The sequence below is a fragment of the Solenopsis invicta genome, chromosome 1 (assembly GCF_016802725.1).
Source record: "Solenopsis invicta isolate M01_SB chromosome 1, UNIL_Sinv_3.0, whole genome shotgun sequence".
Lineage (NCBI taxonomy): Eukaryota > Metazoa > Arthropoda > Insecta > Hymenoptera > Formicidae > Solenopsis > Solenopsis invicta.
Window position 1 is genome coordinate 23,664,228 of NC_052664.1, and position 15,166 is coordinate 23,679,393.

General features: G+C 25.1%; 2 protein-coding genes across 2 annotated transcripts; both read left to right on the plus strand.

The window, feature by feature from the left end:
* The first annotated feature begins 2,138 nt into the window (after window positions 1-2,138).
* LOC105193272 (serine protease 48) lies at window positions 2,139-9,824 on the plus strand. Its single transcript, XM_039452369.1, has 10 exons — window positions 2,139-2,230; window positions 2,607-2,754; window positions 3,164-3,416; window positions 3,847-3,984; window positions 4,159-4,305; window positions 5,101-5,167; window positions 7,864-8,014; window positions 8,727-8,979; window positions 9,191-9,328; window positions 9,620-9,824. The coding sequence occupies exons 1-10, from the start codon at window positions 2,179-2,181 to the stop codon at window positions 9,761-9,763; spliced, it is 1,491 nt and encodes a 496-aa protein (XP_039308303.1). The 5' UTR covers window positions 2,139-2,178; the 3' UTR covers window positions 9,764-9,824.
* Window positions 9,825-11,275: 1,451 nt separating this feature from the next.
* LOC105197985 (chymotrypsin-1-like) lies at window positions 11,276-14,725 on the plus strand. The gene is made up of 5 exons (XM_026131312.2): window positions 11,276-11,389; window positions 12,464-12,614; window positions 13,302-13,554; window positions 13,764-13,901; window positions 14,508-14,725. The coding sequence occupies exons 1-5, from the start codon at window positions 11,335-11,337 to the stop codon at window positions 14,649-14,651; spliced, it is 741 nt and encodes a 246-aa protein (XP_025987097.2). The 5' UTR covers window positions 11,276-11,334; the 3' UTR covers window positions 14,652-14,725.
* Window positions 14,726-15,166: the final 441 nt, after the last annotated feature.

Sequence of the window (15,166 nt, forward strand, 5' to 3'; positions counted from 1 at the left end):
TGTACATGATTTATACAAATTACGCAACTGCTATGCTTAAATACTTTCATTATTTATCCCTTTTATTATATTACAATATATAATATACGCAATATGTAACACTTGAAGAAAGAATAATTCTTGTTTCTTGTACTAAAGCACGTTTTAAAAATTAATTAATACTTTTTCGTGTAGATACACAATATATTGACATAGTTGCACTTAATATAATAATTTAGGAAAATATAAAGTTTATAAATATAATTTCTCAACCTTGTGTGAACTGTGTAGACCGCAAAATATTTATTAGAATTAGAACGACAAAAAATTCATGATTCTTATAGCTTTGGGAAACCCTAATGTAGAGATGTAATCTAAATTTATATTACAAAAAATATTTTAAAATTATTAAAATAAAATAATACATTTGGTATATAAATTATTGCATCAATTGTACGTAGAGTAAATCAGAAAACAAAATTTGAAATAAATTTTTCATTACGCAATAATGATAAATTTACTGAAATTCCTTATAAAAAATTCGTGGAAAGTGAACATTACAACATTTGCAACACTAATCGATAAAGAGTAATAGCTAAAAAATATAGTGTCGCACAAATCTGATTTGTACATCATTTTGTTTTATTATGCACATTTTTTTATACAGACTACCCAAACATCCATATTGTTGGTAGTGAGCCTGCCCTAGATGGCAAGTACCCATATCAAGTACGCTGAGAAAATACAGATCTCACTCTTGCGGCAGATCCATCATCAATGAGAATACTATTCTCACTGCTGCTTATTGTCTATGTAGAGTACGTTATTCTTATTTTACAATATTTACACAGTTACATATAAATAAGATAAACATCTTATTTAACTCTATTTAAAATTCTTTTCATCATATTAAAAGAAAATGTTTAAAACTAATCTGTAAAAAATAATAAAGCGTTTAATTTTAAAGTGTTTTATTTCTGTTTCTGTCTTTTTAATATTTTGAAAACAAAGGAATAAAATATTTTAATATCTTTTTATTTCTTTCTTTGAGTGTAAAAGCATTTCATTATGTTTTATTTAGTATTATTGATAAGAACCTTCTCGTAATACAAATTATTAAATTTCTCTTTATTTCCCAAACAACACAAAATTTAAAATTAGGACATCTAAAGAATGTCTTTAAGACATATTTCCAAAAGTAGCTTTAAAGAATTCTTTTAGATGGCTTAAAGATATCTTGTATCCCGATTTTAGATTTTGTGCTGTTTGGGTTGTTATCAAACACACAAATTTGTCTGTCATTCTTGATATTAATTAAGGAATTTTTTTATCGTAATTATGATACACGATAATTATTAACAGATTATTTGCAGATAAACGTGACATCAAACTTTCAAACATTTACGTCACAAGTGCAGTTTATATATTTTTGATAACATGTTGGAAAAACCATTTGATTATCTTTAGTTAAGAAATGAGAACAACATTAATCATGTGATATCGATGAATGATCATGATAATATCATATTTAATAATATTAATTATCTATCTTTGTGTGGCATACAATGTCCAAACATAAGTATGCCACACATAAACATACATGTAAATCTGTATAATCACATGCAAAAGTATTATCGAAAACACTAGATGTATTATTAATATAGACATTCAAAATTAATAAAATAAAATAATTTAATTGTATATAAAAAACACAATTAAAAATTTTAACCTCTCTTGTTTATGGAAAAGATCAAGTTTGGAAACTATAAACATAAAAAAAATAATTAAAAACTATATTTAATTTTCAAACTCGTTTAAAATTGCACATATTTATTTTCCATTATGAAAAAAATATCAAATCAAACTGTCCGAAATTCCCACACTCAGGTATATTACAATGTACCGCAAAGATATGCAAAATTAATATAAAAAATAAATATAATATTTAAAAACTCCTTCAGTAATGTACAATGTGTACACTATTTAAAAAAGTATTACCAATGTTATCTTCTCATTTAAAAACTACTGTAACCCCGACATTTTGATACTAGAATTTTTGTTTTAAAATAATCACCGAGTCTGTCATTAACGAATGTCACACGAAATCTGATACACTTTATATATCAGATAATTGTGATGAAGAGATTATAAAAGGCTGCTGATAAACACTACCGTCATTTATAACACATTTCAGCAATCATGTATACGACAATTACTTTCTTTCTTATCGCTCTGGTATTTACAGTTCATGGTAATGTATTCTTTTGCATGATTATTTTTATCATATTAACGGATTAAGATTATTCAAATAACATTAAAAAAGAATTTTCTTATTTATAATTAAAAGATTTGGCAATTGTTTGTTATAATATTCTTATAATCTTTAAAAGATGACATAATAAAATGCGTGTGTATGTGTGCGTAATTAAATTTATAATATATTTTTTAACTTTAGTAATATGTTTTAAAGTTCTTTATACATTTTTTATATTAGTATAATATATAATATTATTATTAATATATCATATTTTTTATGGTTTACTAAATTTTTTTTATAATTAAGTTATTTTGCACAAAAGTAGCAATATTTAAATAATTTATGGAATGTAAAATTATTTACTTATTAGGTCTTCCGACGCAAATCATCGGCGGGAATGATGCTCCTATCGGCAAATATCCACATCACGTTGCTTTAATATATCGGGGCAATTTTCGTTGCGGAGGATCGATTATTAATAAACGTTACATCCTCACTGCAGCTCATTGTGTAAATGTGTAAGTATCTTTGCGTTTTATTGATCGTTTGTATTTTGATATATCTGTTAATTGATTAAAGAATTTAATTTGAATATTGACAACTATATTTAAATTACTTTTAAACGATCAATATTAAAATCAAGATAATAAAAACAATATATTTATTCTACAAAAAAAGACACATTTTAAAATGTGACGTTAACAGATTTTGTATGCTTCAAGAGTATCACATTGTAATGATGCCAAATTATACAATATTATGCAATATTTTTATTTTCTCTTAAATTTCCATTTATAACATTTTAATATATTCTTAGAAAGTTAGACACATTTTTTAATACATAAATTTCAAGAATTTATATGTATATAATCAGAAATTGTAGAGTTAAAATAGACCTGTATTTTAATAAAAATAATTTTTCCAAAGGGTCGACGATGCCAGAGACCTCGAAGTTCACGCGGGGACGATCTATTTAAACAAGAAGGGTGATGTTTATCAAGCAGAAAGCGTGGTGTGGCACCCTGGTTTCGACATGGTCAATCTTAATTACGATGTCGGTCTCATTCGGTTAACCAAGGACATTGTGTATACTGACGTAGTAAAACCTATTCCTATTGCAGAGGAAGATATCGCTGTCACAGATCTTCCTTGCATTGTATCTGGTTGGGGCGTAACTTCAGTAAGTTTTATTAAAAAATTTAATATTATCTAAAAGATCAAAAAGTGAGAGAAAAAGAGAAAGAGAGAGAGAGAGAGAGAGAAGCACACAATTTAAATATTCCACCAAATAGCATATTAAGAATTCAATAAAAATATTTGTTAATCTTTCTCACTAAGATATACAGTTCTATACTAATTAATCGTAATCATTTAAATATGATGCATAATATTCATGTAAAATATTACACAATTATTCAGTAATTTCATAGTTACTATGATATTTATTTTGTTGCATGTCTGAGAAGGCTTTAGCAAGTTTATAATAAACAAATCATTAAATCTACATTAATAATAAACGATCAGTTTTGATTTTAATCAAGACTGTTGCTATTACGTTAGTTAATCATGACAGCAAATTACCAATTCATTAAATTTATTTATTCTTTCAGATTAGTGGACCAACACCCAACACCTTACAAGAAATCGCCTTAAAGGTTTATTCCAACGAAAAATGCAAACTTTCGTCTACGAAAGTAACCGATGATCATATTTGCACTCTCACAAAAGCCGGCGAGGGAATATGCTTTGTAAGACACATGGATTTATTATTTTTAAATACGCTGAAAAAAATAAATATATTCTATATTATTCTTAAGTTAAATTCTTATTAATTTAGAGTTTCTTTATTAGAAGAGAAGAATAATTGTAAATTAATATGCATATAACGTAGGAATTTAAAATAATTTCTCGTAATGTTGCAGGGTGATTCAGGTAGCGCTCTCCTTGCCAAAGGTGTTCAAATTGGAATTGCATCTTTCGTGACTCCATGTGCTCTAGGATATCCCGATAAGTTTGTTAAGGTGTCCGCGTATCAAGACTGGATTAAGGAACATATGGTTGACATCAATTAACAATTGAATAAAATTTAATGTTTTCATGTACATTGTTATGTCTACTATACTATATGTATAAATTTGAAATAAAAATATTTACACTTTAAATGTACATGATTTATACAAATTACGCAACTGCTACGCTTAAATACTTTCATTATTTATTCCTTTTATTATATTACAATATATAATATACGCAATATGTAACACTTGAAGAAAAAATAATTCTTGTTTCTTGTACTAAAGCAGCACGTTTTAAAAATTAATTTATACTTTTTCGAGTAGATACAAAATATGTTGATATAATTGCACATTGCACTTAATGTAATAATTCAAGAAAGTATAAAATTTATGAATATAATTTCTCAACTTTGTGTGAACTGTGTAGATCGCGAAATATTATATTTCTTAGAATTAGAACGACAAAAAATTCATGATTCCTATAGCTTTGGGAAACCCTAATGTAAAGATGTAATCTAAATTTATATGACAAAAAATATATTGAAATTACAAATATGGAATAATGCATTTGATATATAAATTATTGCATCAATTATACGTAGCGTATATAAAAAAAAATTAAAAAAAATTTTTCATTGCGCAATAAAGATTTCCAAAGAGATAATTCAACCTCATGTCTAATCGCTCAGCTTAAGTCATCAAGATAATTTCAAAAGAAGTTAATGATTAAACCTATCGAATTAAAAAGATTTCGTTTCTACGTATCACACATACATATAAACATTCATAAATAATTTTCTGCATGACGTGCTTAAAAAGGTCTATATAAACATAACTTCTTCATTATAGCCTCATACTTTCAATATGTACGCGTTCTCTGCGTTGATAATCGCCTGCTTAGCGGTAGCTGCTCGGGGTAAGTAAAAATAAATATAATTAATTATAATTATTCAATAACTTTATTTAATTTTTACGGATTATAAGTTAAAATGACGAAACAATCTAAACTTCGAATTTTTTACGTAATGATTAAAGTAAAATTTTAAAATTCACATACTTTTTATTATTATTTTAATATCTTTTTAACAAAATTGATTGTATTAATTATATCTTAATTTAATGCTTAGGTATGTATAAAAAAATTGGATTATTTTAAAATAATAATTTAAGTATTTTTAACATTTTTATTAGTAATAATTTAATTTAAAAAATATATTTCATGCACCTTATAAAATTTAATGTTAAAAAAATGTAGTATAGTTATATAGTGTATGTTTATTGACAGTTACAATTAGATAGGATAAAGTAGTATAATATTCGCAATTTTATTTATATTATTAATCCATTACAGCACTTACAATCATTAAAAGAAATTTTGTACGTGACTAATTTAAAAAATATCTTATAAATGAATAATCCATTAATTCTTAATTATTTTTTTGTTAATTATTCTTAATTATTTTTTTCAATACCAAGCCTGTTTAGTGGAAAGAAATATTATATTTCAACGCTACATACACTAGAGAAGTCTTAATTTAATAGACATAGTAACACTTAGCCGATAGTTATACATATTGCATAACAAATACTTATGTTACAATATAAAAAAATTTATATTACATTTAATATATTTCGTATTCTAAACTATCCATTTAATTTTTTGAGTACATTAATACAACATAAATATGCTAAAAAGTAACACAGATATTATGTTATAATAAAAAAAATAAAAGTTATAACAAAAAACATTTAAAGTAAGCTAATTCATTGTATTATAAGTTTTTCTTCTATTCTTTTTTTATTCTATTTAATAATTAAAGTATTGTTTTATTTTTTTATTCTTTATTCTATTTAATAATTAAAACCTATGTTTTAATTATTAAATAGAACAAAGAATAAAAAAATAAAACTATGCTTTAATTATTTTAATATTTTAATTATAGTGTTCAACTTAATAGAAAGACACGACCTATATAAGACAAGATTCTTAAACTTGATTTTTAAACTTCAATGATACGTAATCTATTGATGATAACGTAAACTCGAAGGTCTATTGTAATCGATAAAAATAAATTAACAATGAGACTGCAATATATACTTCATGAGATAAACAAACGTAAATTCCCATTCTCTTAAGAAAAGTTGTGATGACAGTAAGAAATACGATTTTAATTAAAAATATCATTCTTATCAATCTATAGTGCATAATATAAACTATAAATAATAATATTATCATAGAATATCACGTTGACAAATATTCAGAAAAGCGTCACAAATACGTGATTTGTATCTTTGTTCCATCTACTTCAGAAGCATATATAAATTTATTTGCTTCAACCCCAAATAACAATTTTGCAATCAAGATGCGTACGTTAGCTTGTCTTATGTTTATTGGCATATGTCACAGAAAGTATGAATTAAATTATTAATATTTTATCACAATAATAAAAACAAAAAGAGGAAAGAATGAGAGAAAAACAACAAATGACAAATGCTTTTCTTATTATACGCGTATAAAGCAATTAATTTTCAATATATGTAAACTTAATAGTACATAGTAAAAAACATTTTATATTTGTATTAAAACTTAATTTTGTTTTTGTATTAAATTTTTAACATGAAATTTTAATAGATATCCATGCAATCAAATATTAATTTATTAATTTAACAAAATTGTGTTATTTAAAAATTTCGTGTTTAATTTGTGATATTCAATCTTTCTTAATTTAAAAATAAAAAACATTAAAAATAAGTAAAATTATAAGTAAACAGGTAATATAAAAACAATGTAATTTTAAAAGATAAAGTCTAAGGTAAATGAATAAAACGTATGCGTTAATTTAACATATTAAAAATGTTAATTTCATTAAAAAAATATGCTTCGATAATTTGCTTCCAAATTGTGACATTCTTTGCATTAATTTTTTATATAACATTCGTATTTCTTTTTAAGATATTTATCTTGTGTTAATGTACTTAAAAAAATTAAGTGGACCGTTTAGATTATGAAATATATTAAATTTATTACAATCTTTTTTACGTTGTAACATGAGTGTTATAAAGTATATATTAGCTACCATTAGTATTGCTACACTATTAAGAATATTATAAAATTTAATGTATTTTTAAGTTAAATATTAAGTTTGTACATAAAATTTAGTGCACTTTACACAACATTAAATGTTTTTATATATATATATATATATTCAAAATTTAATGTTGTCAAAAGAACACTAAATTGCATGCACATGATTTTCAGCTATAGATAATTAAATTTAATATACATTAAATTTAGTATGTAACTTAAAAATAAATTAAATTTTATAACATTTTTAACAGTGTAAGAGAATACATACGTATTTCTTCACATTCTCTAAACGTTAGAAATTAATGTAGCGTAAACAATAAAATTTTGCTAAACAAAAATTTCTAATAAACGTGTAAATAAATTTGTAACTTTTTTTCCGGACAGCTCATTTAACAATAAGTATAACCAACTTAAAATCACCACAATTTAAAAAAATGTTATTGTTAAAAATATCTCTTTACAACCAATATAACATATGTACATTATTTTCGCGTGTAATAATATGATAAAATTTTCTTAATAAGGAGCACCATCTCCTCACATCGTCGGTGGTAAGGATGCTCCTGTCGGCAAGTATCCGTATCAAGTGTCATTAAGATTATCCGGCTCACATAGATGCGGTGCATCTATCCTTGATAATTATAATGTGTTAACCGCAGCACATTGTGTCGATGGGTATGTTTAACTCTGCTAAATTTTGCATCTATATCAAAATATTGCATTAATCCAAATCAAAATTAAAGATACCTGAGCGAAGAATAAGGTTTAATGAATTTACTAAACTTTTAAAAATTCTATTTATGAGAATAATGAAATAAACTAAGTAAGAATAAAATTTTTATTTCAGTCACTCAAAAAACTAAAATATATCTTGTATATAAAATATTTAACATTTATAATATAAACATTTTTTTAACACAAATAACAATGACCATATAAATGTACCCTTTTTGGAAGAATGCCTACATGATAAATATATAAATTAATTTTTATAGTTAAGCTTTATAGTTACAAAGTTGAAATATAATATGTTATAAACTATAAACTATAAAATATTGTATATATATATATATATATATATATATATATTGTATATAAAACGTATATATGTATAATACTAATGAATTTATTAAAAACTGTCTATAACTCAACTTCGTCATAAAGTTTTTGTTGAACTGAACATATGGCTATTGTTTCGTATTCTTTGATTCCTATTATTTGTAACACATCTTTTAAGCATATACTTTAAGTGTAAAGTGCATTCCCAAATGGAAAATAGACTGTTTAGACTCGACCTTATTCAGCTCAGTTATTTTAGTCCTTTAACATGTCAAATAGATGATATATTATCTAATGTATTTATTTACATATGCTTTTATATTATTAGATTGAGTAATCTGAACAGACTAAAGGTTCATGTCGGCACAAACTATTTGAGTGAATCGGGAGACGTTTATGATGTAGAAGATGCTGTCGTCAACAAAAACTACGATGACTTTTTACTTAGAAATGACGTCGCCTTAGTCCATCTTACAAATCCTATTAAATTCAACGATCTAGTGCAACCGATAAAACTTTCGACAAATGATGAAGATCTCGAAAGCAATCCATGCACTTTAACCGGATGGGGAAGTACAAGGGTAATCTCAAACTCATGATATAGAGATTTTCCAGTTATACATATCCAGAAATAAAATATTTTTTAGAAAAACTTATTTTCTCTTTTTATATCTACTAACAAGTTAGAAGTACCAAGTGTGAAGACATTTATGTAATAATTATTCGATGTTATTGTTCATCATGCTTTGATTCTCAACATAATGATATTATAACATTTGTCCTTTTTTTTAGCTTGGTGGAAATACTCCAAATGCACTGCAAGAAATCGAGTTGATAGTTCATCCGCAGAAACAGTGTGAGAGAGACCAATGGAGAGTGATAGATAGTCATATCTGCACTTTGACTAAACGTGGAGAAGGAGCGTGCCATGTAAGTTTCTGTCAATTATTAATATTATAAAACATATCAAAGCATACATACATACATATTTTAATATATAATTAAAAAAAAATTAATTATATAAATATATAAAAACGTATATTATATTATTAATAACATAAAAAATTATAGTTTTAAAAGCTAATCTAATTATATTTCGAAATTAAATTTTTACCTTAACATTCGCATGATTGTAAAAATAATGTGCAATAATCAGCAATTTACTACTACATATAATAAGTTAGTTACGATAGTTTACTATTAATCTTTTCTTCATTACAGGGAGATTCTGGTGGACCTTTGGTCGCTAATGGAGCTCAAATTGGAATCGTTTCTTTCGGAAGTCCTTGTGCGCTTGGAGAACCAGACGTTTATACTAGAGTAAGCAGTTTCGTATCTTGGATCAACGCAAATTTGAAGAAATAGCAAAAATATTCAATTTGTTTTTCAAAATAAATCAAATAAATAGTCAACACAAAACGATAAATCAATCGTATTTATTTTTTTCAATATAAAGATTAATGCCCGTATTCATAATTCTTCCTTGAAAAATAAAAATTTCTCGTTTTTATCAATTTTTATCTCGCGTATGATAAGATCTTCAATTATCTTCAATTTTATCTATATTTAATTTTTTTACTTTTGAACATTTCTGACCATTTAAGTGTAATTTTAGCTTCTCAAAAGTTAGCAGCATTGAAAAAAATCATTACCCTCTATTGCAAAGCACATACATAACATATAATACAAGTAATAACAATAACGTATAAGTGAGTTTTATTCAATAAGTTATTTCAATTATTTATTTAAAAAATATACTTATACCAAAAATCAATATATGTTGTTTTCAATAGTTAAAAAGTTAAATATTATTATGTTATAATAAACCATAAAATAATGTTTACTTAATAAACTTCGTAGCGAATCTTTATAACGACTCATTTACCCACTTTGTCAAAAATTTTTGTTGCACTAAATGAACGTGTTACTACCGGTTTGAATTTGCCATTCCCTCTTTACTACAATACATTTTTACAATACATTTTTTAAAATACATTTTTTAAGAATATATTCTAAGCATAAAGCGCGGTCTGAGGTAGCAAATTTAAAAGTAGATCTTATTTAGTGCTGGCCCTTATTCGGTTCAAATATTAAAATTAATTAAAATAAATAATTATTACAATAAAATGTGAAAAATAATGCGACAACAATCACTCCTCAACTTTCAAATCGTTCTCGTATATTGTGCATATACATTGTATATCTTGTATATCGATCTGTATTGTATTCTACATACATGTATAGATTCTTCGTTCCAAAACAACAAGAATTATTTCATTTGAATATTAACATAATATTAGTCTTTACATTACTCCAAAAAAATCAACTTAAATTCAAATTGTCAACAAATTTCACGATAAAGTACTGACAGCACTACTCCGAATGCTGCATGCGATTATAATTATAACCGTTCAGAAGCAAATAATCAAATATAATATTATGTAATAAGAAAAGAAAAGGCGCCGCGATAATAAAAACAATAACATTCATGAAAAAAAGAGATTGTACTTTATAACATTTTTATATAAAAACTATATAAGAACATCGATCCAATAGTCTCGAGTACTCAACAAGCTGGTCCGCGTACGAAATGTTGTGAGTGTACTTGGTGTGAGACATTACTGTATCTCTTGATATATTCTATAAATTTTTGTTTCTAAATTAATAACAGTATCGCATAATGATAGTTTAATTGTCATATCGATTGTGTTATATATTCTAAATAAAAATTTTTAAATAAGTTTTTCACTGACAATGAGCGATAACAATCATTGTAAACACTCACAGCTTCGTGTCTAATCACTTTGTAGATAAAAATTCAGAAAAACGTCATAAACACTTATTTTATATCTTTGTTGTATTTACTTCAGAAACATATATAAACCTACGAATGCATCGATTTACCTCAAATCTAGACAACAGATCTACAATCAAAGATGCATACGTTTGCGGGTTTTATATTTATCGCTCTGGCAGTGGCATATGCCGAAGGTACAAATTCATAAATTATTATTAATACTAGGTATTTATTTTATTATATATTAGTTTATATCTTGCCACACTAAAAAAAAAGAAAAGAGACAGAAAGAGAAAAACAATAAGTATTTTTCTTATAATAAACGTATAAAGCATTTAATTTCTAATACAGGTAAATTTCTAATACAGGTACTCCTTAATAATACAAAGTAAAAAACTATTTTGTATTTATGTATTAAAACCAGATTTGTTTTTGTGTTAAATTTTTGAAATACCCATATTAATTTAATACCAATTTAAAATAAGTTATTTTAACAAATATTTTTTGTTTAATTTGTGATATTCAATAATTCTTGATTTAAAAATTCGTTCATTTAAAAATAATATAGTGTAATTTTAAACGTAAATTCTAAGATAATTACAATATACGTTGATCCAACACATTAAAAATGCAAATTTTATTGAAGAAATAAGATTTTATAAATTGTTTCAGAATTGTGTCTATATGTTACATTTTTGTGATAATACTTTAAATAATATTTTTACTACTTTCTAACATATCCATCAATTGATTTGCTTAAAAAACTAGGTAAACTAGATAAATATATTCAACTTTTAGTGCAAATTTTTTTACATTGTAACATGAGTATTTGTTGTACAATATGAACAACTGCTGACAAATACTGCTTTATATATATATTTAATAAAAACATACATGCTCTCTACTAAAAAGAATTAATTATATAAAATATAGTATTTCTTATACATAAATGTCAAAAAATTAATAAATTTTTAGCTATCAATTATGTAAACCGATCTAAGATAATACTCACATCTCTCTCCATATTTTCTAACCTTTAAAAAGTAATGTGGTGTAAACAATAAAATTTTGCTAAACAAAAATTTCTAATAAACTTGTAAATAAATTTGTAACTTTCTCTCCGAACAGCTCATTTAGCAATAACTATAACCAACGTGAAATCACCACAATTTAAAAAAATATTATTGTCAAAAATATATCTTTACAATCAATATTACATATGTATATTATTTTCGCGTGTATTAATATAATAAAATTTTCTTAATAAGGAGCACCATCTCCTCACATCGTCGGTGGTAAGGATGCTCCTGTCGGCAAGTATCCGTATCAAGTGTCATTAAGATTATCCGGCTCACATAGATGCGGTGCATCTATCCTTGATAATTATAATGTGTTAACCGCAGCACATTGTGTCGATGGGTATGTTTAACTTTGCTAAATTTTGCATCTATATCAAAATATTGCATTAATTCAAATCAAAATTAAAGATACCTGAGCGAAGAATAAGGTTTAATGAATTTACTAAACTTTTAAAAACTCTATTTATGGGAATAATGAAATAAACCAAGTAAGAATAAAATTCTTATTTCAGTCACTCAAAAAAATAAAATATCTCTTATACATATAGAATATTTATAAATATAAACATTTTGTTAATTCAAATAACAATGACCACATAAATATATCTTTTTTGAAGAATGTCTCCATGATAAACGTACAAATTAATTTTTATAGTTAAGTTTTATAGTTACAAAGTTGAATTATAATATGTTATAAACAATAAACGATAAAATATTTGTACATACATATAAAACGTATATATGTATAATACTAATAATGAATTTATTATAAACTGTCTATAACTCAATTTCGTCACAAAATTTTTGTTACACTGAACAAACATATTACTGTCGTTTCTAATTCTTTAATTCTCATTACCTGTAATACATCTTTTAAGCATATACTTTGAAGCGCGTTCTCAAATGGTAAATAAACGTTATTTAGTACTCGATACTGTTTTGCTCAGTTATTTTAGTCTTTTAACATGTCAAGCAGATGCATTATATTATCTAATGTATCTATTTACATATGCCTTTACATTATCAGATTGGGTAATCTAAACGAACTAAAGGTTCATGTCGGCACAAACTATTTGAATGAATCAGGAGACGTTTATGACGTAGAAGATGCTCGCGTCAACAAAGACTACGATGATGCTTTACTTAGGAATGACGTCGCCTTAGTCCATCTTAAAAATCCTATTGAACTCAACGATCTAGTGCAACCGATAAAACTTTCGACAAATGATAAAGATCTCGAGAACAAGCCATGCACTTTAACTGGATGGGGAACTACAAGGGTAATCTCAAACTCATGATATAAAGATTTTCCAGTTATAAATATCTAAAAATGAGATAGTTTTTCTAAAAACTTATTTTTGTTTGTATCTACTAACAAATTAAAAGTACCAAATGTGAAAACATTTATGTAATAATTATTCAATGTTATTGTTCATCATGCTTTAATTCTCAACATAACGATATTATAACATTTGTCCTTTTTTTTTAGCTTGGTGGAAGTCCTCCAAATGCATTGCAAGAAATCGAGTTGATAGTTTATCCGCAGGAAGATTGTAAGAGAGAACAATGGAGAGTGATAGATAGTCATATCTGCACTTTGACTATACGCGGAGAAGGAGCGTGCCATGTAAGCTTCTGCCAATTATTAATATTATAAAACATATCAAAACATACATACATATTTAATATATAATTCGAAAAAAATTAATTATATAAATATATAAAAACGTATATCTTATTATTGATAACAGGAAAAATTATAATTTTAAAAGCTAATCTAATTATATTCGAAAATTAAATTTTTACCAATTGAATAAACTAAATCTTCTACGGTCGTAGCTAGATCTTCGTGCTATTTTTGTTTATGTGTGTATTTATATACACATTCAAACTTAGCAAAACTGCGCGTTGATTACGTTTCAAATGTAACATAGTCCTAAGCTAAATAAGAATAAGTAATATCACGTAATTTTATTAAATTAAGATTAATGGAATGCGTGTATAAATTCACCCATAGACAAAAATAGCACGCTACGAATATCTAGCTACGACCAAAGAAGGCTTGGTTTATTGAATTTGTATTATACATTATTAATCAAAATCTTCATCTTATTTCGTTAAATTTTTACCTTAACATTCATATGATTATAAAGATAATGTGCAATAATCAGCAATTTACTGCTACATATAATAAGTTAGTTACGATAGTTTACTATTAATCTTTTCTTTACAGGGAGATTCTGGTGGACCTTTGGTCGCTAATGGAGCTCAAATTGGAATCGTTTCTTTTGGAAATCCTTGTGCACTTGGATATCCAGATGTTTATACTAGAGTAAGCAGTTTCGTACCTTGGATCAACGCAAATTTGAAGAAATAGCAAAAATATTCAATTTGTTTTTCAAAATAAATCAATTAAATATATAGTTAACGCAGAACAATAAATTAATCGTATTTATTTTTTTTTAATATAGAGACTAATGCCCGTATTCATAATCCTTCCTTGAAAAACGAGGATTTCTCGTTTATGTCGATTATTATCTTGCGTATAATAAGATGTAGTAATTATCTTTAATTTTGTCTGTAATAATTATTATTTTTTAACTTTTGGAAATTCCTGACCATTTAAGTGTAATTTTAGCTTCTCAAAAGTTAACAACATTAAAAAAATCATTACCCTCTGTTGCAAAATCACATACATAATATATGCAATATATTACGCATATATACAAATGATAATGGTCATAACAATAAACGTATAAGTGAATTTTATTTAATAAGTATATTATTTATTAAAAAAGTTATACTTATTCCAAAAATCAATATATGTTTTTCTCAATAGTTAAGAAGTAGAATATTAATGTTATAATAAACCAAATAAGGTATACCAAATAA